At 62.7% G+C, this 20,169-nt stretch overlaps 2 protein-coding genes across 3 annotated transcripts; one reads left to right on the forward strand and one right to left on the reverse strand.

The window, feature by feature from the left end:
• The first annotated feature begins 11 nt into the window (after positions 1-11).
• ADAMTSL5 (ADAMTS like 5) lies at positions 12-17,332 on the forward strand. Of its 2 annotated transcripts, none has more exons than XM_072978214.2 (12): positions 12-3,638; positions 6,062-6,122; positions 7,977-8,140; positions 8,678-8,738; positions 8,992-9,100; positions 9,326-9,453; positions 9,804-9,927; positions 10,267-10,350; positions 10,531-10,694; positions 10,789-11,047; positions 11,444-11,515; positions 11,816-17,332. In XM_072978214.2, exons 1-12 carry the CDS (start codon positions 3,418-3,420, stop codon positions 12,184-12,186), a joined length of 1,818 nt encoding a protein of 605 aa, XP_072834315.2. In that variant the 5' UTR covers positions 12-3,417; the 3' UTR covers positions 12,187-17,332. The 2 variants fall into 2 exon arrangements, with proteins under 2 accessions (XP_072834315.2, XP_072834317.2); XM_072978216.2 differs by lacking the exon at positions 12-3,638 and adding an exon at positions 5,272-5,883.
• On the reverse strand, positions 16,619-19,656 carry LOC110079260 (kelch-like protein 23). Its single transcript, XM_020794165.3, has 3 exons — positions 18,622-19,656; positions 17,534-17,948; positions 16,619-16,931 (listed from the first exon to the last, which is right to left on the reverse strand). The coding sequence occupies exons 1-3, from the start codon at positions 19,532-19,534 to the stop codon at positions 16,619-16,621; spliced, it is 1,641 nt and encodes a 546-aa protein (XP_020649824.3). The 5' UTR covers positions 19,535-19,656.
• Between the last annotated feature and the right edge of the window lie 513 nt (positions 19,657-20,169).

Genomic DNA, 20,169 nt, shown 5'->3' on the forward strand with positions numbered 1-20,169 from the left:
TCCAGGACCCCCCCTGCCCCACACATCCCTCCACTGCAAGCTGCTATTCCCCGCTCCCCCCCCCGCCCCAAATGCACGGAAACACCAGCGGGCGGGCGGGCGGGCGAGGCTGGAGCCCCCACCCTGAGTCCCACCCCAGCTTCTTTCCTTCCCTCCCTCTCAAGAGAGGAGCCTGTGGCGCGGTTGGCGAAGCGCCCCACCCCCGAGGCCGACCGGGGTCCCGTAGGCCAGGAGCCCCCCACCAGTTCCCCTACCCCACCCCCAAAGCCCTCCGTCCACGCCCCTCCCAAAAGGCGGCCTCCCCTCCTCGGGGCTGGCCTCCCCCCCCCCGAAGCGCTGCCCCGGCCGTAGCGGTTCGTGGGAACCACCCGAGACCGGACGCAGGAAGCCCTGGGCAGGGCAGGCATCATAGGCGAGGATGGTGGGGGGCCGCGGCGCTCCCGGGGCGGGGTGTGGAGGGGAGACTGGCCTCCCTCGGTTGGGAGGGCCTCTCCGAGCTCCTCTCTGCCCGGCAGGCGCTCCGGAGGGCCGAGGGGCCGAGCCGGTGGGGCCAACGGGGGCTAGGAGGGGCCTCTCTTCCCTTTTGTGGGGGGGACAACGCAGGGCCAGGGAGACGCCGAGCAGCCCGAGAAGGGCCACTTTCCCCGAGGAGCTGTGCCGAGGGGGCCCTTCTTCGACCACCCCCCCCCCGTGATCTGGGGCCTCTTGGGGTGGCCAAATCGGTCCTGGGTTCCCAAGGAACAAACTGTCCGTGGTCCTTTCCCCCCCCTTCCCGGTCCGGGAGGGTTCAAGGGGCCCAAGTGGGTCCCTCCCAGACGGACAGCGGAGGAAAAACCCTGGAACCTCTGCCTGGTTCTCTTCTCTCCCCTCCCCCCCCCCCCCCCCGGTCAGGACCAGCCGGATGGGGCGCCACCCTGGACGGCAAGGCCCGAAGCCCCTGCTTGTGGGGCTGCCACTATGCCGAGACCTCCCCCCCCAGACCCCACCCCCGCATGCCAGCAGATGCTCAGCCCTTCTGGAAGTGGTGTCCATGGGACTTCCTCCCTCTTGGGTGACCAGGTTTGGCGGCTGCTCCTCGGAGGAGCTTCGCTTCTTCTTTGTCCACCCGCCGTTCTCCATGGGGCCATTAAGGGGTCATTAGCCGTGGTCTTTCTGGAAGGGGTGCTCCTGACCAGGAAAGGGCGGCTGGATCCACACGGGAGAGATTTCACCTCCGGCCTCCCCACCCCGGTGGAGGGAGGGATTTTCTCTAGGTGCCCAGACGGCCTCCTGGACCCCTCTTGGACCCCTCTTGGACCCCTCTTGGACCCCTGTCCCTCAAACCCCCTCTGTTTGGGGCCCAAAATGAGGACATCCATCCAGGCCCTCCAAGGACTGTCCTTTCTCCTTCACGTGCGGGAACCCTGCGGAGAGGAGGGGGCCCCTGAGCCGTGTCCCCCTCCTGGGGTGGTGGGTTTGAAGCCTCCCGCCTTCTCCGCAGCTGACCCCCCCCACCCCTCCCTCCCTCTTTCCCTCCCTGTTTTCATCCCTGCTCATCTCAAGGAACAGGAGAGAAAACCCAGGGCTCTTATCGCTCCTGGCAGCTGCTCTGTCACATTCCAGGACTCGGTCACAGGGGTGGGGTGGGGGGATGAAACCAGCATCACACACACAGACACACACCCCGGCCATCAGGCCCAAGCAGAGCTGCCTTTTTTTAAAGGATCGGGTGTTGCTCTACGTGCTGGCCTAACCCTGCCAATCTTAAAAGAGGAGTTTCTTCCACCTCCTGTCTCTGCCCAAATCCCTGTTTCCAGCCGAGCTCCGGCCGAAGGGGCGCTGGGGCCTCCTGGGGGGGGGGTCGCAAATCCTCAATGTTTGCTCCAGACCCTCTTCAGACACCGGTCAGCGTCTGAGCCTTGTGGCCCCAAATGGGAAGTCATGGAAGGTTGTAAATATGAACCACCAAGACCGAAGGGAAAAAAGGAACACTTTGTGGATGGCGGCTGGCACAGGCAGAAACCAACCCTCCTGAGCCGCCGGCGGTGGAAATCTTCATTCTGGGGGTCTCCATTAAAGCCCTCTTTTTGGTGGGGGGCGGCGGAGGGTTTTGCTTCGTGCCAGGCTCGTCACCACTGGGGATTCCTGCTGCTCTTCCGCGCCCTGAGCGGTTCCCATGTCGGCTGCGGAGAAAGCGGGAGGCTTGGCCTTCTTTTGCCACCCAAATGGTGGGGAAGGAATTCAGGCCCACGGCGTGGCTTCACTCCCGAGCCTGGCCAGCCAGCAAGGCAGAGGGAGAGGCAGGCCTGAGGCTTCCCAGGGCCAGAGCTCAGTGGGGATTCGAACTCGGGTCCTTCCGACACTGCGAAGCCATCTTCTTGCCCCACGGAGGGGTCCCCGCTGTGCCACTGGGGTTTCATTGGAGCCCCTGGCTGCCTCGCTCCTCTTTTGGGGGGTTCTCCCAGTTGTGCCCCCCTTTGCCTCCCCGGCCAGCTTTCCTGACCCGCACCGTCTTTTCGGGTTTACACCACTCTGGGCTTGGTCCTTTCCCCGCGGGCAGGCCATTGTGACACCCCTGCTCTGTCCCTGTCCCCCCCCCCCGGAGATTATTTATAGGCACTTCTTCCCACTTATGTGCTTGGCGCATGGCCTGGAAAAATGAGGCAAAAGATCCATGGAGAGGGGTTGAAGAGTCATCTCACTCCCCCCCCCCTGTTCTCCCCCCAAAATAGGCAAACAATGCAAAACAAAGTTTGCTGTGGGCTTTCTTCCACCACCGCCTCCCCGCTTGCACCTCGGTTGTTTTCCTCTTTGGGGTGTCCTTGAAAGGAGGGGCCCTTGAAAAACAGCAGGAGAGGCACAGATGGGCTAATTTTAGCCCTTTTGGTGTGTGTGTGTGTGTGTGTGTGTGTGTGTGTGTGTGTGTGTGTGTGTGTGTGTGTGTGTGTGTGTGTGTGTGTGTGTGTGTGTGTGTGTGTGTGTGTGTGTGTGTGTGTGTGTGTGTGTGTGTGTGTGTGTGTGTGTGTGAGAGAGAGAGAGAGAGAGAGAGAGAGAGAGAGAGAGAGAGAGAGAGAGAGAAAGAGAGAGAGAGAGAGAGAGAGAGAGAGAGATTGGGGCTGGTGCGGAAGGGTTAACAGGCGAGCGCTCTTCTTCCCGCACCTTTTTGTATGAATATTAATATCCCACCAGTTGCTTCGGGCTGATTTTGAAGGTTTTTCAGGAACACAACATTGTGCGGGAGGAGGAGGAGGGCGGGCGAGGGCCTGCGTGCAACTCCCTCCTTCCCGGTTGCTCCACAGCCAGGCCATCATCATCCCACCCGCCGGCACCCCTGGGACTCTGTCCAAGCCGGGTGGGACCTGCTCCAGAGCAGCTGTGGAGGCGCACGAGGGACGGCGGTGCGCAGAGAGGCTGCCGGCTGCAGTTGCCTCGGCGGGCATGGCCGGCTCTGGCGCCAATGGGCCAGAGGGGCCCCTGCCTTCTCCCCCGAGGCTTTCCCCAATGGGCGAGAGTTTTGGGGGGCAGCAAAGGAGGCCCCCCAGATATCTGGCAGGTGCACCGGTGGGAGCCACCTCCTGGGGGCCCAGAGATGCTGGGAGGCAGAGGCGAGGCTGGAGGAAGGGACTGGGAGCCGGATCGCCCCCTTCCGACTGCATCTGGTGAGTCCTGGGCTCCCCATTAACCCTTTCAGGGCTTTGCAAAGGAGGGGAGCTCTTGAACCCTGCCTAGCATCCCAGGTGGGGAAAACAGAGGGGGACGACCCCCATGACCTTGGAGAGGTGGTTCAGGGTGGGCCAAGAGGCCTTGGGGATGCAGAATGCCCCCCTTCCCCTGCAACCCTCCCTGGGGGGGGACCCCCCAGGGCTTTTTGCCCTGCCCAAATCCCACTTCTCCACTTTTTCCTGCTTCAGGGCGGGGATAGATGGGTGGTGGAGGGAAAGCCACTTTACACATGCTCAGAGGCCCTGAGCGGGACCTATCTGCCCCCAACTGGGCCCTGCAGGGAGGGGGGGCTGAGAGGGAAGAGTGGGAGATGGGAGCCTCTCCCTCCCTCCCTCCCTCCCTCCCTCCCTCCAGGCGCCGTCCCAGCCTGTCTCCTGCATGTCACATCCATCCATCCATCTTCTTCGCCTCTCCCAAGCAAGCGTCATTCGCTCTCTGCTCCCCCCCTTTCCTGAGACGTCAGCGCACTTTGCACCCTAGAGCGCACTCTGCTGTCGCCAGGTGTGCTGGAAGCCAAGGCGGCCGTCTCAGCACGCTTGCATCCGACACCCCCCCCCCCTTTGTGGCAAGCTTTGACGGAGCCGAGGTGCCTGGAAAAGGGCCCAAACCCCACTGGGTCTGGACTCCAAGCAGAAAAAAACCCCACAGACACACAAGTACAACCCCCCCCCCCCCCCGGCCACCACCACCGTCCTCCCTTCGGCAGAGTGTGTACTCCGGAGCCCCTCACCACCAGGACTAGAAACTTAGCCCGAAGGAAGGCTTCTCAGGGACACTTGAAGCCACAGTCAGAGCAGTGAATCCTAGGGAAAGGATTAGTTTTGCCTGGGGAGGGGCGGGGTGGCTGTTGCTGAAGAGATACCAGGATACTTTACATTGATAATTGGGAGGGGGATGACAGGACAGGAAACCATCCCTCCAGGTTTCGGCCTCTCCGGGAATGGCCGGAGAGGTTGCTGGAACAAGGGTCGGGCCCTTGGGCGTTGGCCTGCCTTTTTTTTCCAGCACAGGAAGGGATCCCCAGGCGGGGTGTGTGTGTGTGTGTGTGTGGGAGGCTTATCTCTCCACTCTGTTCTTGGCCACCCACAGATCAAAGGGTCAGAAATCCATCTGGACAACATCAGGCTGGCCAGGTGGGGTGGGAGAGGCATGGAGAATGTACATGTCTGTGTGTGTGTGTGGTGGGAGAGGCATGGAGAATATGTGTGTGTTTGTGTGTGTGTGTGTGTGTGTGTGTGTGTGTGAGAAGCATCCTTCAGACATGCTCAGAGGCACCCTGGCGCTCAACTACCTTTGCCTCCTCCCCACCCAGCCCCGCAGGAATTTTTCCTGGGAGTGGTTTGGGTGGGTGGGTAGCTTTTGCTAGTAAGCCAACGGGGAGTCCAGTATTTTGGCCCTTTCAAGAGGAGGGAGGTTTAGATGGCGTAGGAAACCGTGATGGACTGGAGACCCCGAGAGGGGGGGGATTGTGTGTGTGTATGTGCGCGCGCACACACACACGGGTGCACAATCAGGCACACACAACAAGGTGCCAAGAACCCAGGAAGCAACCCCCCCCCCCCCCCCGCGTGGAGTCCCTGGGTTTGCCCCGGGGTCCTGGAGAGGGTTTCCCAGCCTTGCCATCGGGGCTCCCTCCTGCTCCCTGTGGGGGCCCAGGTGGCCCTGGCACCTTGTCCTGGGCCAGCGGAGGGCTCAGTGGGCACATGGCTGTGGGTTTGTGTTTGCCAGCCCCAGGGAGGCTGGCATCTCCCTCCAAAGCACCTTTTCCAGCCGTGCCTGGCCTTCACCCGGTTGGATGCCCGGGGCCGCCCCTGGTGCAGAGCCGGACAGCAGCCTAGACTCTTCCCGCCTGCTCCGCCCTGCGCCTTCAGCAGCAAAAGCCTGGGTCTTTGGGGTGGGCCGGAGTCCTTTAGATTCTGCGCCTCGTCACACTGCCCTCTGGTCCAGCCTGCAGGGTTTGAAGCAGGAGGCCATGTGGGGCTTTTTTAAAGCGGCCTGGTTGGTGACACACACACACACACCCGGCAGGAATCAAACCTGCCCAATGAAAGCCCATCGCTCCTGGCTAGATCCTGGGGCCTGCAGGGAAGCTTGCCCGGGCCCCTTGGCCTCTGCCCAGCATTTCTGGTGGCCTTAAGCCCTCGGTCTGCGAGGAACCTCGTGGGCTGCTGGGGATACGAGGTACGTACAGGGTCTCAATAGACAGATGGTTCTTTTGGAGGGGGAAATAAAAGGGAAATCATGATCTGTGCTTTCCTTGAGCCTTGGACGTCTCTCTGGCCTCCATGGATTGCCTCCTTTCCCTGCAAAGCATATTCTTAATATTTCCTTTTAACCCTCCCCCCCCCGGCTTTTGCAGGCCCATCGCTCCCTGGAGGCGTCTGCTCATCGCTGGGCTGATGTTGGCCTGTGTGGTTCAGGTAAGGCTGAGGACGGCGCTGGCTGCTGGTCGCCCCCCCCCCTCTCCGTTCTTGCCCCTCAGATTTGGGTGACAAGCGGTGAAGGCCAATCCAGAGCCCCTCTCTGGCTCTGGAAGTGGATTCGAGGGATTCCCACACCGGGAGGGTGTGGGGGGGGGCAAAAAGGTCTCCTGCCTCGCCCTCTCCTGGTCCACACCACAGGGCTGGCGGGCTTGGGTTGTTTCCCCCCACTCTTTCGAGTCACACCAGAGGCTGGCTGTTCTCTCTGCAGAAAGGGCCACCCCTCCCTGCCTGCCCAGCGGAGGACTGGGGCCTTCTTTCTCTCTCCCCCCCCCCTCTGGGTCACTGTCCGGCTGTGGGGCTCCCAGCCTGGCAGCTGCCGACCAGTTTATCCCTCTCTGTTTACTCTCCCTGCTTCCCTCCTAAGTTCATTAAACCCAGCTAGAGCTGGGAGGGGGGGTCTCCCGCGGCAAGAGGGGAGCCGAGCAGGGGGGAGAAAGAGAGAGTTTGTACGCACTCCCATGTGTGTTCTTCTGTGCCTGGCACATGGAACAAATTAAGCACTCCTGGGTGTTTTGCGTCGGGAGAGAGGGAGGAAGACTGAAGTTCAGGGAAGTGGCTGGCCTGTCCCCAAATGCCCCTGAACAGCTGACGGAGGGGAAAGGAGCACTCTGCACATGGTCTGGCAGTTACTACCCCCCATGGCTCGGCTGGGGAACTGCAAGGAGACTGTGCGTGCAGAGTAGGAAGGGGCGTTGACAGGTGGATCGGGTCCCCTTTGGGAAGGGTGCTGAGCCCTTTGGGCTGGTCACTTGGTTCCAGACCTAACCCCCCCGCCACTTCTGATGGAAACCTCCCCCCCCCCCATCTCCCCAATCAAAATTGTGGTCACTCGGAATGGAAATCCACCCGATCCCGCGGGCCGGCTCTCCGGCTGCTTCCTGCCTCGCTTCCGTCTAACATTGGGGCCTCCTTGCCAAGGAGAACCCGATCAATCCGAGCGAAGGAGATGAGAAGTATACAGACAAAGGTCGGTGGGAAGCGAAATCGTCTCAGCCTTTCCCTCTGAGCTCACCAGTAAATATTTAATTCTGTTGACCTTTTCCTCATAAACAGAGAGGGACGCTTCCTGAACGCGGGCCCGGGAGACGGTCCCTTCCCTCGACCTCCCTCCCCCCACAAAAAAACCCCCAAAGAAAGCAGAACCAAACCCGCCCGTCCAGAGGTCTGCCTTTATCCCCCTTGCCCTTTGGGAACATGATCTCCGGGGGGGGGGGCTTGAGAGAGGGCCGTGGGGCAGGGCACGCCGGGATCCTCTCCCCACGCCAGGTGCCGTGGGGGCAGCAGAGGGACGCCTCTCTCGGAGACCGGTTGGGAGAGGCTGTCCGCACATGTCGTGTCCAGGGAGAAAGCAGATGCTTGCCAGGCGCCCCCCAGGAATTCACTGGAGGAGCAGGAAGGACAGAAAGCAGAGAGGAAGCAAGACAGTGCTCAGGCTCTGGAGGGAACGAGGCAGCCCAGGGTTGCCCCCCCCCCCGCTGCCTTCCTGGGGCTGGAGCCCCCCCCCAGGATCTCCACCATCAGCCAGAGGATGAGAGCCCTGGAGCCCAGCCCACCGTCCTGGGAGTGCCTTCCATGGCCAGGGGGTGCCCACTGGAGTCTGTCCCCTTGCCTACTGTGGAGAGGCAGTGCCCTCGGGGGTTCCCGCTCCCCTTGGCCAGACGTTGCCCGGAAAGGAGTCTGGGGCCCGGGTATCCCCAGGGAAGCCCCCCCCCCCATTCCAGGGAGAGGTGGGGCAGGGCTGGGGGGGGCACCCGAGAGTGGTGACTGACCGGGTCGTCTTCCTTCAAGTAGGGAACCGACCACCGGACGACGGCGCATGGACCCGGCCACGGCCTGCAGCCACGCCGCCACTGGCGCCAGCTGGGCCACGGCGCCTGGACCCACTGGGGCAGCTGGAGCGCCTGCTCCAGCACCTGCGGGGAGGGTGCCTCCTTCCGGGCCAGGAGGTGCATCCGGTGAGCAGGTGTGGGTGGGGTCTCTGCCTGGGGGGCCCTGAGCGTGGTGGCGGGGGAGGGCAGATGCCCGGTGGCTCTCTGGTGTATCTGCCATGGCTGCTCTGGAAACCACGGTGTGGATGGGGCTGAAGGAAAAGCTGCCGGCGGGCTGTGAGGCTCAGTCCAGTTCCCCTGCGAGTCAGGCTTGCAAACCTCTAGGGTGTCAGGAGCGTTTGCAAGGGGATCTGACCCCCCCACAACCAGCCGCTCTACTCTGGTGAGCCACTCAGGGCTGCTCAGAGGGTCCTTGTTCAGGAGCAGTTTACCACCGAACGCCAGCTGATGGGGGGGGCACAGGTATGGTCATTTCCTTTGGGTTTCCTCCCTGGGGGTGTACATGTGTTGCATGAAGCAACAGGGAGGGCCAGCTGTCGTGGTCATTTCCACGGGTGGAAGCCACGGGTGGGGTGACCGTGGCTGCCTGGGCAGAGAAATTCTCTGCCTGGGCAGAGATCCTTGAGGTTTTCTCTTTCTCTCCCCCCCCCCCCATTTCTGCAGGTTCCCCGAGGAGGAGCCATGCAAGGGGAAGGCCCGGCAGTACCGCGTGTGCCAACTGGAGGTGAGTCGCTCGCCGCTAGCAACTTGCCGGTCAGCCGAAGGACGCCGGGAGCCCTTGGAGACCCCCGGAGGGGAGGAGGCAGAGGAGGGCTTCCCCACCACCACCACCACCACATGGCTCTCCACTCGATCCCTGTGAGCCCACCCTGGAGGAGGGCCCGATCCACTTACCTCCCCGGGAGCCCTGGCCGGGACGAGGTTTCCTCTGGCCTCCCGCTCGTGGTCACAGCCTCCCTCCCTCTCCCCCTCTGCAGGGGTGTCCCCAGGGTGCCATCCCTTTCCGTGCCGTCCAGTGCTCGCTCTACAATGGAAAGTCGGTCTTGGGGGGCCAGGGGCCATATCGGTGGGTCCCCTTCCACGGAGGTGAGCTCAGCCTGGAACCCTCGCCGGGCAGCTCTTCTAGGGAATGCTGCCCTCCCCTGGGCCCGGCGCCCCTGCCTTTCCTGCAGGGCCATGCTCGGGCAGGGGTGCTGGGGTCCCTAGAGGTCCTCAGGCCCCACCCCCAACCCCCGGAGCAGAAGGGGCCCGGCCCCTGGTGGGCCAAGGGCCCCTTTGAAGCTTGGCCGTCTTCCCTCCCTCTGCTCCCAGCACCCAGCCTCTGTGACCTGAACTGCCTGGCTGAAGGGCACAATTTCTACTACACCTTCGGCAGAGTTCTGGACGGCACCCCCTGCAGCCCGGAGTCCCGGGATCTTTGCATCAGTGGCCGGTGTCTGGTGAGTCCCGGCAGAGGCAAGCCAGGCCCAGGCCGGGCAAAGCTTGGGGGAAAATGGGACAGCCGGAGACCGCCGGCGGGGATGAGGGGGTGGTGGGATGTTTCTCAAGGGAGGAACCAGAAAACCACCGGATGCAGGGAGGCTGCTGGTTCGTCCTCCCGTTGGTTTAGCCAGGACAGCCCAAAGAGTGCAAGGGGGGATGTGTGATGGGCTCCCTGACGCAGCAGCAACTGGAAGAACTGGGCCCGAAGCATGGGGGGGGGCACTCAGAGCCGTGGCCGGGGTCCTTCTCACACCCCTCCCTCCCTTCCTCCTCCTCTTCCTCCCTTGGTCTCTCTTCCCTTTGCCAGCGAGCCGGCTGTGATGGGATCCTGGGCTCCGAGGCGCAGGCGGACGCCTGTGGGATGTGTGACGGCCGGAATGAGTCGTGTGTCCTGGTGCAGGCGGTGTTCCAGGCGGCCTTCCCTGCCTCTGGTGATTGAGCGCCCAGGCGCGCCCCGCGGGTGAATGCTTGGGCTCTCTCGGCTGGGCCGCTTGCCTCCCTACCGCAACTTCCCCCCTCCTCACTTTGGCTCATTCTCCCCCCACCCCCTTCTCCCTTCTGGCCTCCCCACCACCATCCCCATCACCCCCACCTCCAGCCCCCTTGCGCTCTTTCCTGACACCTTACCCGCTTAGGGCCGGCCTCCTCGCTGGGTGCATTCACAGGCGGAGGTTCGTTCGGAAGCCTGCTTGCTTTTTGGCCGGTCTGTCACCCGCTTCGTCCTGGTTCGGGGCCAGCCCAAGAACTGGCGTCCTGCGCTCCTTCGACAGGTTTCTTTGGGTACAAGAACGTGACCCGCATCCCAGCCGGCGCCCGGCACATCAAGGTGGTGGATCGGAGCCGCAACTATCTGGGTAGGTGGAGAGGGCCTGCCTGGCGGGTGGGCGGGCGGAGAGCACAAGGGGCCCCACCAGCACCCTCCCGGGGAGGCCTGGACAACTCTTCCTTCTCTGACCCCCCCCTTCTCCCTCCCTCCCTCCCTCCTTCCCTTCCTTCCACCCACCATCTACTCCTTCCTTCTTCCCATCCGGCAGCCTTGATGGACGCGAACCAGCGCTACGTCCTCAACGGGGACTGGGCCATCAACTGGCCTGGCGAGTACGAGGTGGCCGGCACCCGTGTGCACTACAGGCGCACAGCGGACCTGCAGGAGAGCTTGGAGGCCGAGGGCCCCACCCAGGAGGACCTCCTGGTCATGGTGAGAGAAGTGTGAGTGTTTCCCTCCGTGGGCGGGTGGGCGCTGTGCCCCTCGTCGGCTGTAACCTGAGCTCTCCTTCTGCTCTCGGCGCCAGGTCCTTGTCCAGGAACCCCACCCGGGGGTCGAGTATCAGTTCTGGCTCCCACGGGGACACTTGCATCCGGCCCAGAGTGACACCAGCCCCCTCCGGCAGCCTCAGGTCCGGGAGGCCGAAGGAGCCCCGGCGCCAACCATTGGGGAGCCCCATCGTTCCCCAGGAGCCACGGCAGTGGCCCCCCACTTCCAGAATGCCCGGAGAAGCAGCCGGCGGAAGGCGCAGGGGGAGGCACCGCCGGGGGCAGCCGCCCACCCAGGTAGTGCTGACCTGGGCTGCCAAGCGGAAGCCCTGGATGTGGCTCACGTTGGCTCCTTTTCTGGACAGCAAGTCCCATAATCCTCCCCCCCGGTCCGTGATGCCCCCTCTGGGGGGTGGGATCAGGGTGGGTGGTCCTCTCAAAAAAGTAGCTCCTCTCTGTTCGGCATAACGGGTCCCTCCAAAGCCCATGAGCACCTGAAATTCCCCACCCGATCGAGGGCCATCCGGGGACCCGTGGGCATCGCCGAGGAATGGCTGGTTTTTCAGATGTGGAGACATGATGGGCTGGTTTCAGAAGCCAGACCTGGGGGGGGGGGGTGCGGGCTGGAAAAGGGGTGACAGGTTTTGTCTTCCTCCGGCAAGGGAACTCTTTTCTCTCCTCCTTCTCTGGCAGGGAGATGTGGGGAATGCCAGGTGCCCAGAGGGAGGTCACAGCGCATCCACCATTACTGCAACAGCGACTTTGGTAGGGTCCCTTCCTTCCCCCCCGGCACCCTCCTCCTCCACCCCCCCAAAGGGCTCCCCACCCCCTTTTCCCTCCACCCCACTCCTGGGCATTCACTTGGGGTGGAGGCGGGAATTACCCCCCCCTCCTGGAAAAGTGGGAAGGAAGGAAGGCCCACCAGCAGACAGCTGGGTGGGAAGATGCTCCCAGTGGGCTCAGCCTACCGGGGGTGGTGATGGTGGTGGTAAGGAAGGACACGCTCCCCCCCTGCCCGCCCGCCCACCTTTCATGCCCGTTCTCTTGTTTCCCCCCTCCACACAGTCTTCCGGGCCCGGATCCTGTCCAAGCAGCTTGTGGGCCAGGAGACGCGCTACGACCTGCAGGTGAGGGAGGCGTACCGCAACCGCGTGGCCCTGCGCCACCGGGAGTACCTCTGGGTGGCCGACACCTGTGACTGCCCCCCGCTGACCGAGCGGCGCGAATACGTCCTCATGGCTCGGCAGCACGTCAACTTTGAGCACACCCGCAATCGGCTCCTGCTGCCCCGGGGCGCCTACGCCCGGCCCTGGTCCCCCCGGGAGGACCTGCAGCTGCGGGACGCGGCCCAGCGCTGTGGGGGGTTGGAGGAGGCCTGGAGGAGCCCTCGGGGCCCGGGGCCCCTTCGCAGGGAGGGCGGAGGACCGGCTGGCTGACCTCCCCTGCACCCACCCACAGACGGACGGCTGCGGAGATGGACGGTGGCTCGAGGGGGGGGCGTGCATCTCGATGACATGCTCCAGATGAGAACCGGGCAGGCCAAAGGGGTGGCTTTCCTCGGTGTGGCCAAAGCATCTAGGCCACGTTTTCCTGCCCGGGCCGGTGTTCATTGTCCTCGTGTATGTGTGTGCATTGGGGGGTGTCCCTATCGTAGAAAGCGTGAGACTTTCTCCTGCTCTCATGCACAGGATCAATTCCCCCCCCCCCGGGAGCCTCTGAAGGGCCCTCGAGAGTCCGTCTAGTAGTCTAAGCCACCTTTGCCAGGGCGCGAAAGGAATGGCTCACACCACCCCTGCCAGGTGGACCGCCCAGACCCCTGCTTAGAAGCCTCCTTTGGCGGAAGGAGCATCAGCCATGTCCGGAAGCCGTTCCTTCCTTTGAATCAGCATCCTTAACCCCGCTGTTCTTGACCTTTGGGGATGCCCTCATTATCCTTCCTCCTATACTCCTTTCCCCCATCCTTTAGTATTTAGGGGATGCCTTGAGGGTGAATTTAAAGGCACCGGAGGCCCGTGGGCGGCTTAAAGCCCCCCCCATCCTCCCCCTACAAGCACACGGCTGCATAACGGGTAAATGTAAAGCACACACACACACACACACACACACACACGCTACACACCTTTCTCTTACATGCACACAGACACCGAGGTGTGCGTTTGCCCCTCTCTGGGTGGGCGGTTACAGGAGAAACCCAGGTGCTCCCCCCCCCTTCCCCGGCTGGCCGGGCAGCCTTGGGCACCTCTGCCCAAGGGCCACGGGTGTCGGTGGCCCCTGGCCAAGCACAGGGTTTGACCCCCCCTCCCCAAGGCTGCTCTTCCCAGGCTGCCTCTCAAAGAGCCAAGCCTGACGTCAGGTGGGGGGGCAGAGCAGGGGAAATCTCCTGCGCCTGGTCTGGATCCGTTCCCCTCAAAACCCGAGTGCCCCTTGACCTTCTGGCCCCACTGCCTGGCTGTCTCCCAGCTTCTCTCCGGGGAGGGAGAGGAGCTGCCCCTGGCCACAGTGGAGGAGGCTGGTGGAACGGGGGGGGGGGGGCCCTTCCCGGCCGGCCTAGCCCAGCCGTCAGCAAATGATAGTTTCGGGGTCGGTTGGGCTCCCCACGACGAAAAGACCCCCTGCGGCTGTGGCATCTTTGCTTCCCGGGCGGACGGCTTTTTCTCTGCGGCTGGTTCTCGGCATGGAAGTGAGAAAGGGGGGGGGGATGCCTTCCAGTTGAGCAAGGGCTCCTTGTGCCCCCCCCCGGTGTCCTGGCTTCGGATTCTGGATCGTCTGGAGGGTGGCCTGGTGAAGCCAGGTTCCTCCCTTTTCATCTTTTGAACCCAGCTCCTCCCGGAAGAAGGGGGATGGGGGCCCTGTAACTCTAGCCGCCTCTCCTGACTTGAAACCGGCTCCCGCTTCCTGCGGCTCTCCGTAGGAAGAGCTGAGCCCCCACCTGGATGTGGCCCAGTCCTTTCTGCCTTCTCCCCCCGCCCCGCCCCGCTCCTGGACCTCAACACTTCTCATGGAAGGTTTCTTCCCACCTCAAGACGTTGACTACTTTGCGCCAGTCTTTCTTTTCTTTTTCTGCATTTATGAGCATCAACAACAACACGAACACAAGCCGGCAAATGGGTGGAAAAAGGGAGGCAGCTACAGAGCAGAAGTGTTTTCAGGGAATCCCACCCTTCCGGCTCTGGGCAGGGCCAGGGGGAAGCCTAGAAGCGCTTCCATCTGGGCCAAATCCTGCCAAGAAGCATGGGGTGAAAACCAGAGGCCGGGCGGAGGGGGGCCGCTTTGGGCATTTCTGCAGCCACTACATTTGAAATAATAGGACTTTCAAAAACCGAGAGAAATGTGCATTCTTAACCGGGGTAGAAGTCAGGCAGGAGGGCTTACCGGCCAGGAAGGCTGTTGGGAAAAGGAGGCGTCAGTGGCAGTCTACCTCAAAGACATCGCTGTTTCAGTGGGGTGGGCTGGCCAAACGCAAGAAAAATGGCTCCTGCCAAGGCAGTGTGGGGGGGGGGCTCTCGCCCTTGCTCGGCTCCGGCACCCTCCGGCGCTGGCCTGCCTTTTCCCAGAGACCCGGCTGACTCGGCTCCATGGACACCTCCACAGCAGGAGGTTGAGATTTGGGGCCGGTGGGGGTGCAAGAAACCTCAGAGGATGGCAAGGAGGACCACCCTGGAGAAATATGCAGGCCTGTGAGGTCCACGGAGGCCCTGCCCCTGTGGGGCCCATGGAGGCACCTGGGGGAGGACAGGAGATGGGCGGTGGGAGGGGGTACCCCTCTGGATCTTTGGGGGGGGCAGAGGGCCTGTCCTCCACCTGGCGTCCACAAATGCCAGGCTGCTGAGAAGGGACTGGCGGGACTTTCTCTCCTGGCACCTCGGCAGAAGGGGACCCACAATCTGGGCCCTAAGGTCACCCAGTCCTGCCTTCACCTGTGAGAAGGAAATTCTAGGTAAACTGTCCCTGGAGGTGGAGGTTCTCTGTAGGCATTGTAAGCAGAGGGACAACCTGGTGTAGGCGGTGTGTGTGGGGGGGCCTATGAACTCTCAAACCCACCAGGAATTTTGTCCCTAGGACCTTGGGCTGCTGAGGGGGGGGGAGGAGTTGGAGTTGGAGGAAATGAAAAGCAAAAGGGGCTGGGGGGGCAGGGCAGGCTTCATGGTTGGGGGCAGCCCCCAAGAGCAACCTGTTCAGAGACACCTCGACTGCCCTCCACTGGATGGCCATGCTGGTTTTTAGAGTCCTGCAAGCGCCAGGGCTAAAAATATCGCCGCACCCCAGGGCTGCCGAGCCTTGCTCTCTGTATGTATTTGCGTGCGTGTGTGTATGAGTGGGGGAGGACGTGGGTCCCTCCTTCTCACCCAGGCTGGAGCGGATGGAGGCAAAGAGGCGCTGGCCGGCCAGCCGAGGAGACTCCCCACCAGGGGCCTCTGCTTTGCTCGTGGGAGGAAGGCCAGCCCTCCTGGCTAACGGCAGCCCATGGGAGAGCACGAGTCTCGTGGACTGAGGTTTTTCAGGGGGCAGCCTCTCTCCTGCTGCCTCCAAGGGCCCCCAAGAGCTGGCCCCACTGGGGCCACCTTCTGGCCTGCCCCCTCCTCCAGGGGGCCCTCGGCCCTGTCTTCGTTGCCAACTCCCTGGGGGCTTCTTGCAGCCGGAGTTCGGTGTTGGAAGAGGCTACCTGAGGGGCCACATAGGCCCCAAATCTCACCAGCCTGCTGTGGCCCACCCGGGATTCCCTGCCAAATGGCTCTGAGGGGCCAGGGCCCCCCAGCGGCTGCTTCGCCCACAGCCAGAGCGGCTACTGGCAGACCGGGGTTTGTCTTTGTCAGGCACCGAGAGGCCTTCCACCACCCCCCGACCCCCAGGGGACTCTCCCAGGAGCCCAGACGGTGCTCCCAACTATGGGTCGGGTTCCACTGGGAGTCTCCCACCAGCACTTCTTCAACCTCGCCACGTCCAGCTGGAGGAACTGGGACGTCAACCACCCTTATGGGGGCCTGGAAGTCCTCTGGAGACCTTTGCTAGCCCCCCCCCCCCACGTCTACGCTGGTGGCTGGGGGGTGAGGCACAGGAGGCCGGCCCTTCTCCGAGCAGCCGAGCTCCAGAAATGGAGCCAGGGAAGAGCTGTTTTCTAATGGCAACTTCTGTCTGGCCATCAGGAACACCGTCCAGGGGGGCCACATCACCCAGAAGCTCTGGCTGAAGGCCACGTTGGCCAGGGCCACCGTCCTGGGACGGCCATGGGAGAACTACGGATGCAATTTGCACCCCAGAGGCCTATGTCCACGTTGCCGCCTTCCCCATGGGGCGAGAGCTGGCCCGGTGCTTACAAAAATCAGATGGGAACCTGACGCAAGAGCAGAGCCACGTTTGGTGGTGCACGTGGCCGAGGCCTGTGGCCAACCATCCGGAGAATCCATCCGCAGTGCCAAGCCTTGCTGGGCCCTCCAAGAAAAGGCAGGCCAGCCCCACACGGTGCCAGCACTGAGCAAGGGGTTCAAGTGAGAGAGGAGGGTGCACCCACCACATGGGTGCATCTCTTCCCAAAGAGGAAAACCTCCTCCTCTTCATGGAAGGGTTTTGAAGTCATCGCCCACGTCCCTTCTTTTCCGGAGGGCTCCTCCCGCTGTCACTGTCCTCTGGAGAGCAGACCTTCCCTCTTCAGGAACTGAGCACCCCACGGGCCCTCGTGGAGGGGCAGGAGTGGAGCCATGGGGCAGGGCACCTTCCCCCCTGCCCTCCAAAAGTGGGGCACTCGCCCCCACAGTCTAGGGGGAGGGAAAGGGTCCCCCCTCCGAATGCTGAGTGGTGGCAGGTGGTGGCGGCAAATCGTATCCTCTCGCCCAAGGTGGGAAGGAACAAGGAGTATCTCGGGTCCTTCCTTCACCCCCAGGTGTCGAACCGCCGGATGGCAGCGGTGGCGTGGATGGGCAGCGGGCAGGGGATCCTGGGGTCCAGCTCCTGGCAGAGGTCCAGGAAGGGGTCGAGGAGGACCATGTTGGGCAGGGCCGCGTTCCCTTGCCGCTGGGCCAGCAGGTAGATCCGCCCATTGACCGTGCTGCAGCCCTTGAAGAAGTGGCCGGCCAGGCGTTCCTCCTCCACCGGGGTCCACTCGCCCGTGGCCACGTCGAAGCGGAAGGCACCCCCACCGACTGTGTAGAGGGCCCCATGGAGAGCTGCCACGCAGAGGTCGTACCTGGGGGCAGGAAGGCGAGCGCTGAGAGGGAAGCCCCACTGTTGGACCCCCCCCCCGGGAGGGTCCAGCTGGCTCCCCTGCTCCTGCCAACCCCCCACCCCAGGCACTTTCCCCAAAGCACTGTTTGTTTCGTGTTGCAAAACTGGGCGTAACGGGCGGAGGGGTTTGGGTTTTTTTTCCTGGCTTTTTGTGAAAGACGAGGTGGAGAGTACGCTTGACTTACACTTTTGCTCACGGACTCTTGCCTCTCAACTTGGCTTGTGGACACGCTTCTGTCTCGCACTTCGGTCGGATCGAAGAGCGCATTTAAAAGATGTATGCTTGATGGCAACACCCTTTCCAACGCGCCCGAGGAAGTGCTGCGGGGGCACTGGACTGAATACAGTGGGTTTTTTTGTGCACCTCCTGGGTTTTCTTGTTGGACTTTACTGGTTTGGGGCTCTGCCGTCCTCCCCCCCTCGGGTCCCTTTTGTCCCCCCCCGGTTCTCGCCACGGGCAATGGGCTGGGTAGAGCTGAAGGGGGTTGACAGCCGCCCTCTGCCCGCATTTGGGCTTTCTGCCCCCCCGTCTCCAGAAGGATACCCTCACCCAACAAGCCTCACCGTGGAAGGGGTGAGAAGGAAACCACATCCCACATGTCCGTCTCCACATTCAGCCGCTGAACGGCACGGCAGACATCCCCGTTCTCGTCCAGGCCGCAGACCACATACACCCGGGTCCCCAGGCTGACGGCTCCGGCCCGCTCCACAGGGTGCACGAGGGGGCTGGTGCTCTGCCAGGCGGAGTCAGCAGGGGCCAGGCGCTCCACGTCCGGGGTTATGCCCCCTTCCTCGGTGCTGCCCCCAAGGACGTAGACGTGGAAGCCCACCCCCACGGCACAGTGGCTGTTGCGGGCTTTCTTCATGGCTGGCCCTTCCAGCCAACTGTTGTCCCAGGAGTTGTAGATCAAGACCGAGTCCACCGTGGACCAGAAAAACTCCTCGCGGAAGTAGCCGCCGGTCACAAAGAGGAGGTTGCCTGCAAGAGAGAAGAGGGAGGGGGCGTCTCACCCAGGGGCCAGCCCTGCTCTCTCTCTCTCTCCCCAACCCGGGAGCCTTGTTCCTTGGGTGGGAAAGGGTCTGTTTTACACCTTGAGGAGCCTCGGCTGCCTCTCCCTCGAGCGGGCTAAATCTTGGAAGGGTTTCAACAGCAGCCCCAAGGCAACCCAAGGGCTGACCTTTGGGGCCCTGAGGCTTCCTGCGGACCTGCCCTCCTGAAAGTGGTGGGTGTTTCCAAGCAGGCTGCAGCTGTACGATGATAATGCAGCCACAATAGCGGCATCTCGGGGCATCTTGAAGAGCAGGACGTTCGTTGGGCACACCCTCCCACAAGCTTCCACCCGCTTCGTCCTGCGCACAGAGCCATTTCAGCAGGGGAGAAAGAGCAGCGGGGTGGGTTTGCGCTCTGTGGTCCGAAAGACATGGGCAGCAGTCCCCAGAGACCAGCGTGGCAGGAGGACCTGGAGGGTCCACAAGAGGCTATGGGCCCCCACGGGCCCCGAGGGTCCCACCCAGCCCCTGTAATGAGTGGGTAGCCAGCGAGCCGGCCACTGAGGGTCACCTGTTTGGGAGCTTGTGGGGCATAGACATGGTTGGCAGCTCCTGGGGAGGGTGGCCCCCTGACCCCCCCCACCTGGAAGGGGTAGCATTACCTACGACAGCCACGGCATACTGGGTGAGGTTTTTGCGCTTGAGGGGTGAGCAGGCCTGCCAGGTACCGCTCTTGGGTTGGAACTGGAGGAGCTCCTGCTGCTCCCGGTCGTGCGGCCCAGCAAGCACGTACAGCGCTTCATAACTCCGGCCCGTGCAGGGCGAGTCAGCCACATGCCTCCAGTTGGGTGGCGGACAGTGGTCCAGCTTCTTCACCAGCTGGACAGCGAAGTCCTGCCCAGGCCCCTTGCTCTGTTTGACGAGCAGGTCCAGGAAGGAGAGGGTGAGGAAGGGCACCCGGATCAGGGCCGCCAGCTCCAGGAAATCCCCTTCTCGGGCCCCCGGATCGGCAGCCACCCACTGTGCCACTGACTCGAAGACGGCGTCCTCCCGGGCCACAAAGAGCTCGTCGCTCGCCAGGAGGGTGAGCAGCGTTTCCTTGGGCAGCTCCAGGAACTCTTCCTGGGCCACCAGCTCGGCCCAGTGGGTGAGCGCCCCGTGGAGGGCGGCCGAGCCGAGCTCCCCACAGGCGAACTGCTGGGCGTAGGCCAGCAGGCCGAGGCAGTTGGAGACGTGCAGCTCGCGCTTTAGAAAGGTCTCGCAGTGCCGCTTGGCACTCTCCAGCCGGAGAAAGTCCGCCGTTTCCAGCAGAGCCGCCACGTTGAGAGAGGAGAGCGAGAGGAGGCCAGTCCGGGTGAAATCCAGGAGGGCCCGGAACGGTTCCGCCTTCAGCCCCTGGAGGCGGATATGCCGCTGGGTGCGCTCCCGGGTACCCCCAAAGAACATGGCCTCGAAGTACGGGCTCTGGCGGGCCAGGGCCCACCTGTTGACGGGGAAACATGTCCCGCCGACCTCCAGGATGGCATCCGTCTCTTCCGGGGCGGCCTCCTGGGCCTTTTCCTTAGGGCTGCCCATGCGAGCACCGTCGAAAGAGCAGGCCAGACTTGGATTCCACCCTGCCCGGTGCTGCCAGGCTCTCGGTTCTCAGGAAGGCCTCGGTGGCGTGGCTGGTTGGCGACAGCCTGGAACTGATCTGGATATGTATCTGGTCCTAAAAATAGCACCCCTGCTGCACTCTCTGCCTGAGTGCTTTCAATCCCCCCCCCGTCAGCTATGCCTGTTGTGGCTGGCCAGCTGCAACGGAGATGCTGAAAAGGTCAGCTATTCCCCTCCTTTCTTCCTTCTGCCCACCCAGGAGGCTCGTCTGCTCTCAACACAGGACGGAGAGGCCTGGCTCTGTTCCTCCACACACAAGACATGCGTGAAGTAGGAACCTCAAAGTCCCATGAAAGGTGCTTGCTTTTTTAAAAGACAGGATTCTTTAGCTCACTAAACTTAGCTGCACTCAGCTAACTAGCATATCAGGAAAAAACACATATGTGCCACTTTGAAGCTCAACCAAACAAGATACAAACCTGGATGGCTTAAGCTGCTCAGATAAACAGACAACCCTGCAACTTTTCCTATCTTGCTACCCCTGGACTTCCAGTAGTACAAAATTCTTCCTTCCTGGCATGCGTGCTCACTCTAGGCAGTGAATTTCTCGTCTA

Source organism: Pogona vitticeps, chromosome 7 (genome assembly GCF_051106095.1).
Source record: "Pogona vitticeps strain Pit_001003342236 chromosome 7, PviZW2.1, whole genome shotgun sequence".
Lineage (NCBI taxonomy): Eukaryota > Metazoa > Chordata > Lepidosauria > Squamata > Agamidae > Pogona > Pogona vitticeps.